The sequence below is a fragment of the Hypomesus nipponensis genome, chromosome 16, assembly GCF_054491055.1.
Source record: "Hypomesus nipponensis isolate SF chromosome 16, ASM5449105v1, whole genome shotgun sequence".
Lineage (NCBI taxonomy): Eukaryota > Metazoa > Chordata > Actinopteri > Osmeriformes > Osmeridae > Hypomesus > Hypomesus nipponensis.
In genome coordinates this window covers 4,481,327-4,494,767 of record NC_140376.1, presented here as the reverse complement: position 1 = coordinate 4,494,767, position 13,441 = coordinate 4,481,327, and the positions used below count along the sequence as shown (strand labels likewise).

Sequence of the window (13,441 nt, the reverse complement as noted above, 5' to 3'; positions counted from 1 at the left end):
GTTGTGATGCTACAGTACAATGAGATGGATGAACAGAGGGAGAGGGAGGGAGGGACTGGGGTTGAAATCAAACCGTGTTCCGGCTCGGGCTGTCCCTGCCATGGGGCTGACAGAGAGATGGAAGTTCTCCTGTCAGGAGATGGAACTGCAGTGGGACGGCTATCTAGAGAGCTGGAGAGCCAAAGACAATATCAGGTGCTCTGAACATTACATAACTACGTCCACTATGGATCCAGCTACTGGAACTATAACATGTAGGAACTATAACAATGTGATGAAATATGAAACACACATACAAAATTGATGTGCAGGATACCTCCATTTCATACAAGGGAAAGGATTCAATTTGGGGAGACCAGAAGTTAAAGCCAAATATTGAGTGAACCCCGACTCATCCATGTTTGATGGGGTTTAGTATAGAGTAGTCAGTATTTCTAGCCAGGAGATGAAGTATGTGTCAGTATTAAATATGGCCTTGTCTTTGAAACCACTCTTTCCAGCCAGATAACTTCCTTTAGAATATCAGGGCTGTGCTTTGTCTTAGACTTACTTTTTTCTCTCTCTCTCTCTCTTTCTTTCTCTCTCTCTCTCTCTCTCTCTCTCTCTCTCTCTCTCTCTCTCGCTCTTTCTCTCTGTCTTTCTCTCTCTCTGTCTCTGTCTCTGTGTCTCTCTCTCTCTCTGTCCATCTCTGTGTGTCTGTCTCTCTTTGTCTGTCTCTCTCTCTCTCTCCATAATGCCACAGCTCTCAGCCCAGTCCCACGAGGGACGGCTGGCCTTTCAAACCTCACCTTCGAGCAGGATTGTGTGGGGGCAGGTCTGACATGCATTTCTTTCTGAGGTTTTATTCCTCCGCCTGGCAATATGAGCTTCTCCCCAGACTCCCTCTCCACATCCGACTGTTTTATTACATTCCGTCTCTGAAATCTCATGATTTCTACTTGGAAAAAAAGCCCTTTTGTTGTGAGTTATGGGATTCAAACCGTGGGTCCTCCTGCACAGCACAGGAGCTGTGTGACCACCGAACCACCTCTTTCAAACCTACATGATCTAAAAGCGTTCAAGAATGGCTCTGTCCTCTGGAAGCTCACCGCAGCCATCTAGTGGCTACTTACAGACACCGCATCTTGTTTGTGGAACCGACCACCTAATTGACTGGATGAGTAACGTGCATACATGTTTATATGCATGAGGACAAATTAGACTGCAGAAAACCGCTACTTCCAATGTTTCAGGACAACATGGTCAGGCCGTATTGCACCCCTCTGCATTTGCTTGGGTACTAATAAAGTGAACGGGGATCAAATCAAATCCAATTCTTGTGTGTTCTTGTCTGTCTGCAGATCATCATTCTGAAGTACACAGACTACGCCTGGGTGGCAGAGCTTATCCAGGTCTTTGTGGCTGTCAGTGTCACTGTGTCCTTCCTGGTGATGGGGTCCGCCATGAAACACACCAGTATGTCCCTCCTTGAACCTGTGGCTTCTGTAACGTACTGTACTGGACACGCTGAAATGAGGCCGGAAGATTCCTTTTGTTTCGACGTTACTATATTTAAGCTGTTCAGGAGACTGCAAAATACATCTCTCGTTGATTAGACGGCTGCAAAATACAGTATGATTTAGATTGGTCTTGAGTTCCTTTTTTACTGTAAATCTTGGATCTCAACCGGATTCTGAATCGGAATCGGAATTTGAGATCCAAATCTGAATGTGAACCTTCTAAATCCAGCCAGACGTAGCGTGCTAGATATGAGGCCGTCCTAACCGAGGTTGTGTTCTCAGTCGATGGCCTGGTGACCTCCCTGTGGAGCTTGAGGCTGGAGTGGATGACCAGAGCCTGGGAGAGACGCATACCCCAGACCTTGCACAGCTGCAGCGCAACAAGGTACACGGCATGTAGTAGAGGTGGTTTGGTGAGAGGTTCTGTGTAACGATTCCCCCATAGGATGAACCCCCGGGTCCAATATTGCCCTTCCCAAAGTCAAGTCGAGTAAGCTTGTTATATATCATCGTGTATCTCACTCCCCTACCTTGAAACCCGTAGAAAGTTCTAGATCTTGTGCTAAAATCCATCGAACACACCTCAAATACTAATAGAAAGTAGTCCAAAACTTTTTTACATTTGCGGAGTGTTGGAATGTCTTTGGTCCTGACGAGCCAAGTTGTATTTGTGCAGTCTGCTTCTCGTCTAGGTTCTCATCAGGGCCTGGGCTCTGCACTCGCATCACCCCGACATGATTTCACAGTCCATTTCCTCCCCCGCTCTGTCTGACCGTTATAGCGCTCTCATAAAAAGAAAAGAATATTCCCCTGTAATAGAAAAGGTCTTGGTGCATTCAGGATGCTTGCTTTGACTAATTAAGTTGATTTCATGGTCGAAACCCAATATAATTCATCTCTCTCTCTATCCATTTGGTCTGTCCACTCTCTCTCTCTCTCTCTCTCTCTCTGCTCTCTCTCTCATACAGTTTGACCAGTGGGTTTGTATCTCTCCTGGCGTTTGGCCTCATTTTCCTAGTGGCGGCCGGTGATCCCAGGGTGAGTGATCCTTTACCCAAACCAGAGGTTAGCATGTATGTTTTGGGGTAAACGACCAAAGGGGTTAGCATGTGTGTTTTGGGGTAAATGACCTAAGGGGTTAGCATGTGTTTTGGGGTAAATGACCTAAGGGGTTAGCATGTGTGTTTTGGGGTAAATGACCAAAGGGGTTAGTATGTGTGTTTTGGGTGAAATGACCAAAGGGGTTAGTATGTGTGTTTGGGTGAAATGACCAAAGGGGTTAGTATGTGTGTTTGGGTTGAATGACCAAAGGGGTTACTATGTGTGTTTTGGGGTAAAAGACCAAAGGGGTTAGTATGTTTTTTGGGTGAAATGACCAAAGGGGTTAGTATGTGTATTTTGGGGTAAAAGACCAAAGGGGTTAGTATGTGTATTTTAGGGTAAAAGACCTAAGGGGTTAGCATGTGTTTTGGGGTAAATGACCTAAGGGGTTAGCATCTGTGTTTTGGGGTAAATGACCTAAGGGGTTAGCATGTGTTTTGGGGTAAATGACCAAAGGGGTTAGTATGTGTATTTTGGGTGAAATGACCAAAGGGGTTAGCATGTGTTTTGGGGTAAATGACCAAAGGGGTTAGTATGTGTGTTTTGGGGTAAAAGACCAAAGGGGTTAGTATGTGTATTTTGGGTGAAATGACCAAAGGGGTTAGTATGTGTGTTTTGGGGTAAATGACCAAAGGGGTAAGCATGTGTGTTTTGGGGTGAAAGGCCAAAGGGGTTAGCATGTGTTTTGGGGTAAATGACCAAAGGGGTTAGCATGTGTATTTTGGGTGAAATGACCAAAGGGGTTAGTATGTGTGTTTTGGAGTAAAAGACCAAAGGGGTTAGTATATGTTTTGGGGTAAATGACCAAAGGGGTTAGTATGTGTGTTTTGTGGTAAAAGACCAAAGCGGTTAGTATGTGTGTTTTGGGGTAAAAGACCAAAGGGGTTAGTATTTGTATTTTGGGTGAAATGACCTAAGGGGTTAGCATGTGTTTTGGGGTAAATGACCAAAGCGGTTAGTATGTGTGTTTTGGGGTAAAAGACCAAAGGGGTTAGTATTTGTATTTTGGGTGAAATGACCTAAGGGGTTACCATGTGTTTTGGGGTAAATTAACAAAGGGGTTAGTATGTGTATTTTGGGTGAAATGACCAAAGGGGTTAGTATGTGTGTTTGGGTTGAATGAGCAAAGGGGTAAGTATGTGTATTTTGGGGTGAAAGACCAAAGGGGTTAGCATGTGTGTTGTGCGGTAAATGACCAAAGGGGTTAGTATGTGTATTTTCGGTGAAATGACCAAAGGAGTTGTATGAGTGTTTTGGGGTAAAAGACCAAAGGGGTTAGCATGTGTTTTGGGGTAAATGACCAAAGGGGTTAGTATGTGTGTTTTGGGTGAAATGACCATAGGGGTTAGTATGTGTGTTTTGGAGTAAAAGACCAAAGGGGTTAGTATGTGTGTTTTGGGGTAAAAGACCAAAGGGGTTAGTATGTGTATTTTGGGTGAAATGACCAAAGGGGTTAGCATGTGTTTTGGGGTAAATGACCAAAGGGGTTAGTATGTGTGTTTTGGGTGAAATTACCAAAGGGGTTAGTATGTGTGTTTGGGTTGAATGAGCAAAGGGGTAAGCATGTGTCTTTTGGGGTAAAAGACCAAAGGGGTTAGTATGTGTGTTTGGGTTGAATGACCAAAGGGGTTACTATGTGTGTTTTGGGGTAAAAGACCAAAGGGGTTAGTATGTTTTTTGGGTGAAATGACCAAAGGGGTTAGTATGTGTATTTTGGGGTAAAAGACCAAAGGGGTTAGTATGTGTATTTTAGGGTAAAAGACCTAAGGGGTTAGCATGTGTTTTGGGGTAAATGACCTAAGGGGTTAGCATCTGTGTTTTGGGGTAAATGACCTAAGGGGTTAGCATGTGTTTTGGGGTAAATGACCAAAGGGGTTAGTATGTGTATTTTGGGTGAAATGACCAAAGGGGTTAGTATGTGTATTTTGGGTGAAATTACCAAAGGGGTTAGAATGTGTTTTGGGGTAAATGACCAAAGGGGTTAGTATGTGTGTTTTGGGGTAAAATACCAAAGGGGTTAGTATGTGTGTTTTGGGGTAAAAGACCAAAGGGGTTAGTATGTTTTTTGGGTGAAAGACCAAAGGGGTTAGTAAGTGCATTTTGGGGTAAATGACCAAAGGGGTTAGCATGTGTTTTGGGGTAAATGACCAAAGGGGTTAGTATGTGTGTTTTGGGTGAAATGACCAAAGGGGTTAGTATGTGTGTTTGGGTTGAATGAGCAAAGGGGTTAGTATGTGTGTTTTGGGGTAAAAGACCTAAGGGGTTAGTATGTGTGTTTTGGGGTAGAGACCAAAGGGGTTAGTATGTGTATTTTGGGTGAAATGATCAAAGGGGTTAGTATGTGTATTTTGTGTGAATTGAACAAAGGGGTTAGTATGTGTGATTTGGGGTAAAAGACCAAAGGGGTTAGCATGTGTGTTTTGGGGTGAATGACCAAAGGGGTTAGTATGTGTTTTTTGGGGTAAAAGACCAAAGGGGTTAGTATGTGTATTTTGGGTGAAATGACCAAAGGGGTAAGCATGTGTGTTTTGGGGTAAAAGACCTAAGGGGTTAGCATGTGTTTTGGGGTAAATGACCAAAGGGGTTAGTATGTGTGTTTTGGGGTAAATGACCTGAGGGGTTAGCATGTGTTTTGGGGTAAATGACCAAAGGGGTTAGTATGTGTTTTTTGGGTGAAATGACCAAAGGGGTTAGTATGTGTATTTTGGGTGAAATGAGCAAAGGGGTTAGCATTTGTTTTGGGGTAAATGACCAAAGGGGTTAGTATGTGTGTTTTGGGGTAAAAGACCAAAGGGGTTAGCATGTGTTTTTGGGTAAATGACCTAAGGGGTTTGCATGTGTTTTGGGGTAAATTACCAAAGGGGTAAGCATGTGTGTTTTGGGGTAAAAGACCTAAGGGGTTAGCATGTGTTTTGGGGTAAATGACCAAAGGGGTTAGTATGTGTATTTTGGGTGAACTGACCAAAGGGGTTAGTATGTGTATTTTGGGTGAAATGACCAAAGGGGTTAGTATGTGTGTTTTGGGGTAAATGACCAAAGGGGTTAGTATGTGTGTTTTGGGGTAAATGACCAAAGGGGTTAGTATGTGTATTTTGGGTGAAATGACCAAAGGGGTTAGTATGTGTATTTTGGGGTGAAATTCCAAAGGGGTTAGCATGTGTTTTGGGGTAAATGACCAAAGGGGTTAGCATGTGTATTTTGGGTGAAATGACCAAAGGGGTTAGTATGTGTGTTTTGGAGTAAAAGACCAAAGGGGTTAGTATGTGTATTTTGGGTGAAATGACCAAAGGGGTTAGTATGTGTATTTTGTGTGAATTGAACAAAGGGGTTAGTATGTGTCTTTTGGGGTAAAAGACCAAAGGGGTTAGTATGTGTATTTTGGGGGAAATGACCAAAGGGGTTAGTATGTGTGTTTGGGTTGAATGAGCAAAGGGGTTAGTATGTGTGTTTCGGTGTAAAAGACCTAAGGGGTTAGCATGTGTTTTGGGTGAAATTACCAAAGGGGTTAGTATGTGTGTTTGGGTTGAATGAGCAAAGGGGTTAGTATGTGTGTTTCGGTGTAAAAGACCAAAGGGGTTAGTATGTGTATTTTGGGTGAAATGACCAAAGGGGTTAGTATGTGTGTTTTGGGGTAAATGACCAAAGGGGTTAGCATGTGTGTTTTGGGGTAAATGACCAAAGGGGTTAGCATGTGTGTTTTGGGTGAAATGACCAAAGGGGTTAGCATGTGTGTTTTGGGTGAAATGACCAAAGGGGTTAGTATGTGTCTTTTGGGGTAAAAGACCAAAGGGGTGAGTATGTGTATTTTGGGTGAAATGACCTAAGGGGTTAGTATGTGTTTTGGGGTAAATGACCAAAGGGGTTAGCATGTGTTTTGGGGTAAATTACCAAAGGGGTTAGTATGTGTGTTTTGGGTGAAATGACCAAAGGGGTTAGCATGTGTGTTTTGGGGTAAATGACCAAAGGGGTTAGTATGTGTATTTTGTGTGAATTGAACAAAGGGGTTAGTATGTGTGATTTGGGGTAAAAGACCAAAGGGGTTAGTATGTGTGTTTTTGGTGAAATTACCAAAGGGGTTAGTATGTGTGTTTGGGTTGAATGAGTAAAGGGGTTAGTATGTGTGTTTTGGTGTAAAAGACCAAAGGGGTTAGTATGTGTGTTTTGGGGTAAATGACCAAAGGGGTAAGCATGTGTCTTTTGGGGTAAAAGACCAAAGGGGTTAGCATGTGTGTTTTGGTGAAATTACCAAAGGGGTTAGCATGTGTGTTTTGGTGAAATTACCAAAGGGGTTAGCATGTGTGTTTTGGGTGAAATGACCAAAGGGGTAAGCATGTGTCTTCTGGGGTAAAAGACCAAAGGGGTTAGCATGTGTGTTTTGGTGAAATTACCAAAGGGGTTAGCATGTGTGTTTTGGTGAAATTACCAAAGGGGTTAGCATGTGTGTTTTGGGTGAAATGACCAAAGGGGTTAGTATGTGTCTTTTGGGGTAAAAGACCAAAGGGGTGAGTATGTGTATTTTGGGTGAAATGACCTAAGGGGTTAGTATGTGTGTTTGGGTTGAATGAGCAAAGGGGTTAGTATGTGTATTTTGGGGTGAAAGACCAAAGGGGTTAGCATGTGTGTTGTGCGGTAAATGACCTAAGGGGTTAGCATGTGTTTTGGGGTAAATGACCAAAGGGGTTAGTATGTGTATTTTCTGTGAAATGACCAAAGGAGTTGTATGAGTGTTTTGGGGTAAAAGACCAAAGGGGTTAGCATGTGTTTTGGGGTAAATGACCAAAGGGGTTAGTATGTGTGTTTGGGTTGAATGAGCAAAGGGGTTAGTATGTGTATTTTGGAGTAAAAGACCAAAGGGGTTAGTATGTGTGTTTTGGGGTAAAAGACCAAAGGGGTTAGTATGTGTATTTTGGGTGAAATGACCAAAGGGGTTAGCATGTGTTTCGGGGTAAATGACCAAAGGGGTTAGTATGTGTGTTTTGGGTGAAATTACCAAAGGGGTTACTATGTGTGTTTGGGTTGAATGAGCAAAGGGGTAAGCATGTGTCTTTTGGGGTAAAAGACCAAAGGGGTTAGTATGTGTGTTTTGGTGAAATTACTAAAGGGGTTAGCATGTGTTTTTTGGGTGAAATGACCAAAGGGGTTACTATGTGTGTTTTGGGGTAAAAGACCAAAGGGGTTAGTATGTGTATTTTAGGGTAAAAGACCTAAGGGGTTAGCATGTGTTTTGGGGTAAATGACCTAAGGGGTTAGCATCTGTGTTTTGGGGTAATTGACCTAAGGGGTTAGCATGTGTTTTGGGGTAAATGACCAAAGGGGTTAGTATGTGTATTTTGGGTGAAATGACCAAAGGGGTTAGTATGTGTATTTTGGGTGAAATTACCAAAGGGGTTAGAATGTGTTTTGGGGTAAATGACCAAAGGGGTTAGTATGTGTGTTTTGGGGTAAAATACCAAAGGGGTTAGTATGTGTGTTTTGGGGTAAAAGACCAAAGGGGTTAGTATGTTTTTTGGGTGAAAGAACAAAGGGGTTAGTATGTGTATTTTGGGTGAAATGACCTAAGGGGTTAGCATGTGTTTTGGGGTAAATGACCAAAGGGGTTAGTATGTGCGTTTTGGGTGAAATTACCAAAGGGGTTAGTATGTGTGTTTGGGTTGAATGAGTAAAGGGGTTAGTATGTGTGTTTTGGTGTAAAAGACCAAAGGGGTTAGTATGTGTATTTTGGGTGAAATGACCAAAGGGGTTAGTATGTGTATTTTGGGTGAAATGACCTAAGGGGTTAGTATGTGTTTTTGGGTAAATGACCAAAGGTGTTAGCATGTGTTTTGGGGTAAATTACCAAAGGGGTTAGTATGTGTGTTTGGGTTGAATGAGCAAAGGGGTTAGTATGTGTATTTTGGGGTGAAAGACCAAAGGGGTTAGCATGTGTGTTGTGCGGTAAATGACCTAAGGGATTAGCATGTGTTTTGGGGTAAATGACCAAAGTATGTGTATTTTGGGTGAAATGACCAAAGGGGTTAGTATGTGTATTTTGTGTGAATTGAACAAAGGGGTTAGTATGTGTGTTTTGGGTCAAATGACCAAAGGGGTTAGTATGTGTCTTTTGGGGTAAAAGACCAAAGGGGTGAGTATGTGTATTTTGGGTGAAATGACCTAAGGGGTTAGTATGTGTTTGGGGGTAAATGACCAAAGGGGTTAGCATGTGTTTTGGGGTAAATTACCAAAGGGGTTAGTATGTGTGTTTTGGGTGAAATGACCAAAGGGGTTAGCATGTGTGTTTTGGGGTAAATGACCAAAGGGGTTAGTATGTGTATTTTGGGTGAAATGACCAAAGTGGTTAGTATGTGTATTTTGGGGTGAAAGGCCAAAGGGGTTAGCATGTGTTTTGGGGTAAATGACCAAAGGGGTTAGCATGTGTATTTTGGGGTAAATGACCAAAGGGGTTAGTATGTGTATTTTGGGGTAAATGACCAAAGGGGTTAGTATGTGTATTTTGGGGTAAAAGACCAAAGGGGTTAGTATGTGTATTTTGGGTGAAATTACCTAAGGGGTTAGTATGTGTGTTTGGGTTGAATGAGTAAAGGGGTTAGTATGTGTGTTTTGGTGTAAAAGACCAAAGGGGTTAGTAAGTGTGTTTTGGTGTAAAAGACCAAAGGGGTTAGTAAGTGTGTTTTGGGGTAAATGACCAAAGGGGTACGCATGTGTGTTTTGGGGTAAATGACCAAAGGGGTTAGCATGTGTGTTTTGGGTGAAATGACCAAAGGGGTTAGCATGTGTGTTTTGGGTGAAATGACCAAAGGGGTTAGTATGTGTCTTTTGGGTGAAATGACCTAAGGGGTTAGTATGTGTGTTTGGGGTAAATGACCAAAGGGGTTAGCATGTGTTTTGGGGTAAATTACCAAAGGGGTTAGTATGTGTGTTTTGGGTGAAATGACCAAAGGGGTTAGTATGTGTGTTTGGGTTGAATGAGCAAAGGGGTTAGTATGTGTGTTTGGGTTGAATGAGCAAAGGGGTTAGTATGTGTATTTTGGGGTGAAAGACCAAAGGGGTTAGCACGTGTGTTGTGCGGTAAATGACCTAAGGGATTAGCATGTGTTTTGGGGTAAATGACCAAAGTATGTGTATTTTGGGTGAAATGACCAAAGGGGTTAGTATGTGTATTTTGTGTGAATTGAACAAAGGGGTTAGTATGTGTGTTTTGGGTGAAATGACCAAAGGGGTTAGCATGTGTGTTTTGGGTGAAATGACCAAAGGGGTTAGCATGTGTGTTTTGGGGTAAATGACCAAAGGGGTTAGTATGTGTATTTTGGGTGAAATGACCAAACTGGTTAGTATGTGTATTTTGGGGTGAAAGGCCAAAGGGCTTAGCATGTGTTTTGGGGTAAATGACCAAAGGGGTTAGCATGTGTATTTTGGGTGAAATGACCAAAGGGGTTAGTATGTGTATTTTGGGGTAAAAGACCAAAGGGGTTAGTATGTGTATTTTGGGTGAAATGACCTAAGGGGTTAGCATGTGTTTTGGGGTAAATGACCAAAGGGGTTAGTATGTGTGTTTTGGGTGAAATTACCAAAGGGGTTAGTATGTGTGTTTGGGTTGAATGAGTAAAGGGGTTAGTATGTGTGTTTTGGTGTAAAAGACCAAAGGGGTTAGTATGTGTGTTTTGGGGTAAATGACCAAAGGGGTTAACATGTGTGTTTTGGGTGAAATGACCAAAGGGGTTAGTATGTGTCTTTTGGGGTAAAAGACCAAAGGGGTTAGTATGTGTTTTTGGGTAAATGACCAAAGGGGTTAGCATGTGTTTTGGGGTAAATTACCAAAGGGGTTAGTATGTGTGTTTTGGGTGAAATGACCAAAGGGGTTAGTATGTGTGTTTGGGTTGAATGAGCAAAGGGGTTAGTATGTGTATTTTGGGGTGAAATGACCAAAGGGGTTAGCATGTGTGTTTTGGGTGAAATGACCAAAGGGGTTAGTATGTGTCTTTTGGGGTAAAAGACCAAAGGGGTGAGTATGTGTATTTTGGGTGAAATGACCTAAGGGGTTAGTATGTGTTTTGGGGTAAATGACCAAAGGGGTTAGCATGTGTATTTTGGGTGAAATGACCAAAGGGGTTAGTATGTGTCTTTTGGGGTAAAAGACCAAAGGGGTGAGTATGTGTATTTTGGGTGAAATGACCAAAGGGGTTAGTATATGTTTTGGGGTAAATGACCAAAGGGGTTAGTATGTGTCTTTTGTGTGAATTGAACAAAGGGGTTAGTATGTGTGATTTTGGGTAAAAGACCAAAGGGGTTAGTATGTGTGTTTTGGGGTAAATGACCAAAGGGGTTAGTATGTGTCTTTTGGGGTAAAAGACCAAAGGGGTTAGTATGTGTATTTTGGGGTAAATGACCAAAGGGGTTAGTATGTGTCTTTTGGGTGAAATGACCAAAGGGGTTAGTATATGTTTTGGGGTAAATGACCAAAGGGGTTAGTATGTGTCTTTTGTGTGAATTGAACAAAGGGGTTAGTATGTGTGTTTGGGTTGAATGAGTAAAGGGGTTAGTATGTGTGTTTTGGTGTAAAAGACCAAAGGGGTTAGTATGTGTATTTTGGGTGAAATGACCAAAGGGGTTAGCATGTGTGTTTTGGGTGAAATGACCAAAGGGGTTAGTATGTGTCTTTTGGGGTATTAGACCAAAGGGGTTAGTATGTGTATTTTGGGTGAAATGACCTTAGGGGTTAGTATGTGTTTTGGGGTAAATGACCAAAGGGGTTAGCATGTGTTTTGGGGTAAATTACCAAAGGGGTTAGTATGTGTGTTTGGGTTGAATGAGCAAAGGGGTTAGTATGTGTATTTTGGGGTGAAAGACCAAAGGGGTTAGCATGTGTGTTTTGGGGTAAATGACCTAAGGGATTAGTATGTGTTTTGGGGTAAATGACCAAAGTATGTGTATTTTCGGTGAAATGACCAAAGGGGTTAGTATGTGTATTTTGGGTGAAATTACCAAAGGGGTTGTATGTGTGTTTTGGGGTAAATGACCTAAGGGGTTAGCATGTGTTTTGGGGTAAATGACCAAAGGGGTTAGTATGTGTGTTTTGGGTGAAATGACCAAAGGGGTTGTATGTGTGTTTTGGGGTAAATGACCTAAGGGGTTAGCATGTGTGTTGTGGGGTAAATGACCTAAGGGGTTAGCATGTGTTTTGGGGTAAATGACCAAAGGGGTTAGTATGTGTGTTTTGGGGTAAATTACCTAAGGGGTTAGCATGTGTGTTGTGGGGTAAATGATCTAAGGGGTTAGCATGTGTTTTGGGGTAAATGACCAAAGTATGTGTGTTTTGGGTGAAATGACCAAAGGGGTTAGCATGTGTGTGATCCTTCACCCAAACCAGATGTTTATTGAACAAAAACAATCTCGAATACATTAATAATTTGATGGCGTAACCTACTCATTCAGCAAATTGTCTTCCTAAATGGAGAAAAATAAATTCCATGGTGATGAAATCGTAGGTTTTTACTTGATTTGTATCATCTGCTGTCTCATATGGGCGTATCAGGGCTTTGTGGAGATCCTGGACAAGGTGGTGTCCTTCTCTCTCAACACTGAGGTGGGCCTGTTTGTCTTCATCATGTTGAGGGTGTCCAGATCGGAGAGATTCCAGTAAGTATCGCTGAACTCGCTATTGCGGTTGTGCAATGTTAGAGGCATGAACACACACACTCTGTTGTATCTTCCTAGTAAGACTCTAGTTCTGAACCATCACTACAACTTGCTCATTTATGTTTTCTTACCAACTGTGTTTAGGAGTATACATGTACATAGATAGGACTGTGAATACACAGCTTCCACTCTTTCAATTGAACCTGAGAACCTTAACCTGTTCCAATTCTTCTCCCGGCAAGCTTTTTCACACAACCTTTGAGATGTGTAGCAATGAGACGTTTTCGAAGTGGTATCCACTTCCTGGGTGTGGCCCTCTCTTTCTTCCCCAGGAAGCTGCCGGTTCCCCTCCCTGTGAGCCGCCGGGTCTTCAGCCTCAGCTGGGTCCTACCCTGCTACTTCCTGTTTGCCGTGACGTACGACGTGCTTCTCAGCCTGGAGGAGCTTGCCCAGAACCTGGCCCCCCCAGGCCAGCCGGCCTCCCACCACAACGCCTCCCTTCACTGATCGGCCTGGGGGGGGGCCAGGGAGAGGACTGACGACTCTCCTGTTAAACACCAGGCCACGATGCACAGCAGTATTCCAGGTATAGAGCACACCTGAGGACTCCACACACGGGGTGTTCATTTTAAGACAAAGAACAGACTCTCGCTTCGCTGTCTATAGACTCTTAATGTTCATGGAAACTACACGTAAAATATGTAGCCAATACCTTATTAGAAAGCACCGTAAAGTAAGTCAATACATGGTATAGTATATACTGTAAGTAATAATCCATGATCCCTGCGGGATTCAAACCAACAACCTAGGTGTTTCCCAGCTCTAGTCCATTCATTAATTTAAATGTCAGCGTTATTTAACCAGACAGGTCTTCAGAGACAATTCTCTTATTGAGGAGACATTGATTAATGACAGCCCCCCCATTGTTGCCTCAGGAGCTAGCGCCTGTCATTTCATTGCTGTCTTCCTGTCTTTCTCCTGTCTTCCTCTCTCTCTCTCTCTCTCTTCTTCCTGGCTAGTCTTCCTGTCATTCTCCTGTCTTCCTCTCATTCTCCTGTCTTCCTCTCTCTCTCTCTCTCTCCTGTCTTCCTCTCTCTCTCTCTCTTCTTCCTGGCTAGTCTTCCTGTCATTCTCCTGTCTTCTCCTTCGCGTCTTCCTCACGTCTGTCTGTCCTCCTGCTCTCTCTCCTGGAGGTGTCGATGCCCAAG

At 42.9% G+C, this 13,441-nt stretch overlaps 1 protein-coding gene across 1 annotated transcript in view; it reads left to right on the top strand.

Moving 5' to 3' along the window:
- The window catches only part of LOC146254461 (uncharacterized), a 58,191-nt gene extending 44,923 nt beyond the window's left edge, over positions 1-13,268 (top strand). The window contains exons 14-18 of the mRNA XM_084675454.1: positions 1,341-1,455; positions 1,782-1,884; positions 2,468-2,537; positions 12,130-12,233; positions 12,566-13,268. Coding sequence (XP_084531580.1) covers positions 1,341-1,455; positions 1,782-1,884; positions 2,468-2,537; positions 12,130-12,233; positions 12,566-12,740 — 567 coding nt within the window. The 3' untranslated portion in view covers positions 12,741-13,268. The remainder of the gene's footprint in view (positions 1-1,340; positions 1,456-1,781; positions 1,885-2,467; positions 2,538-12,129; positions 12,234-12,565) is intronic.
- The last annotated feature ends 173 nt before the right edge of the window (positions 13,269-13,441 follow it).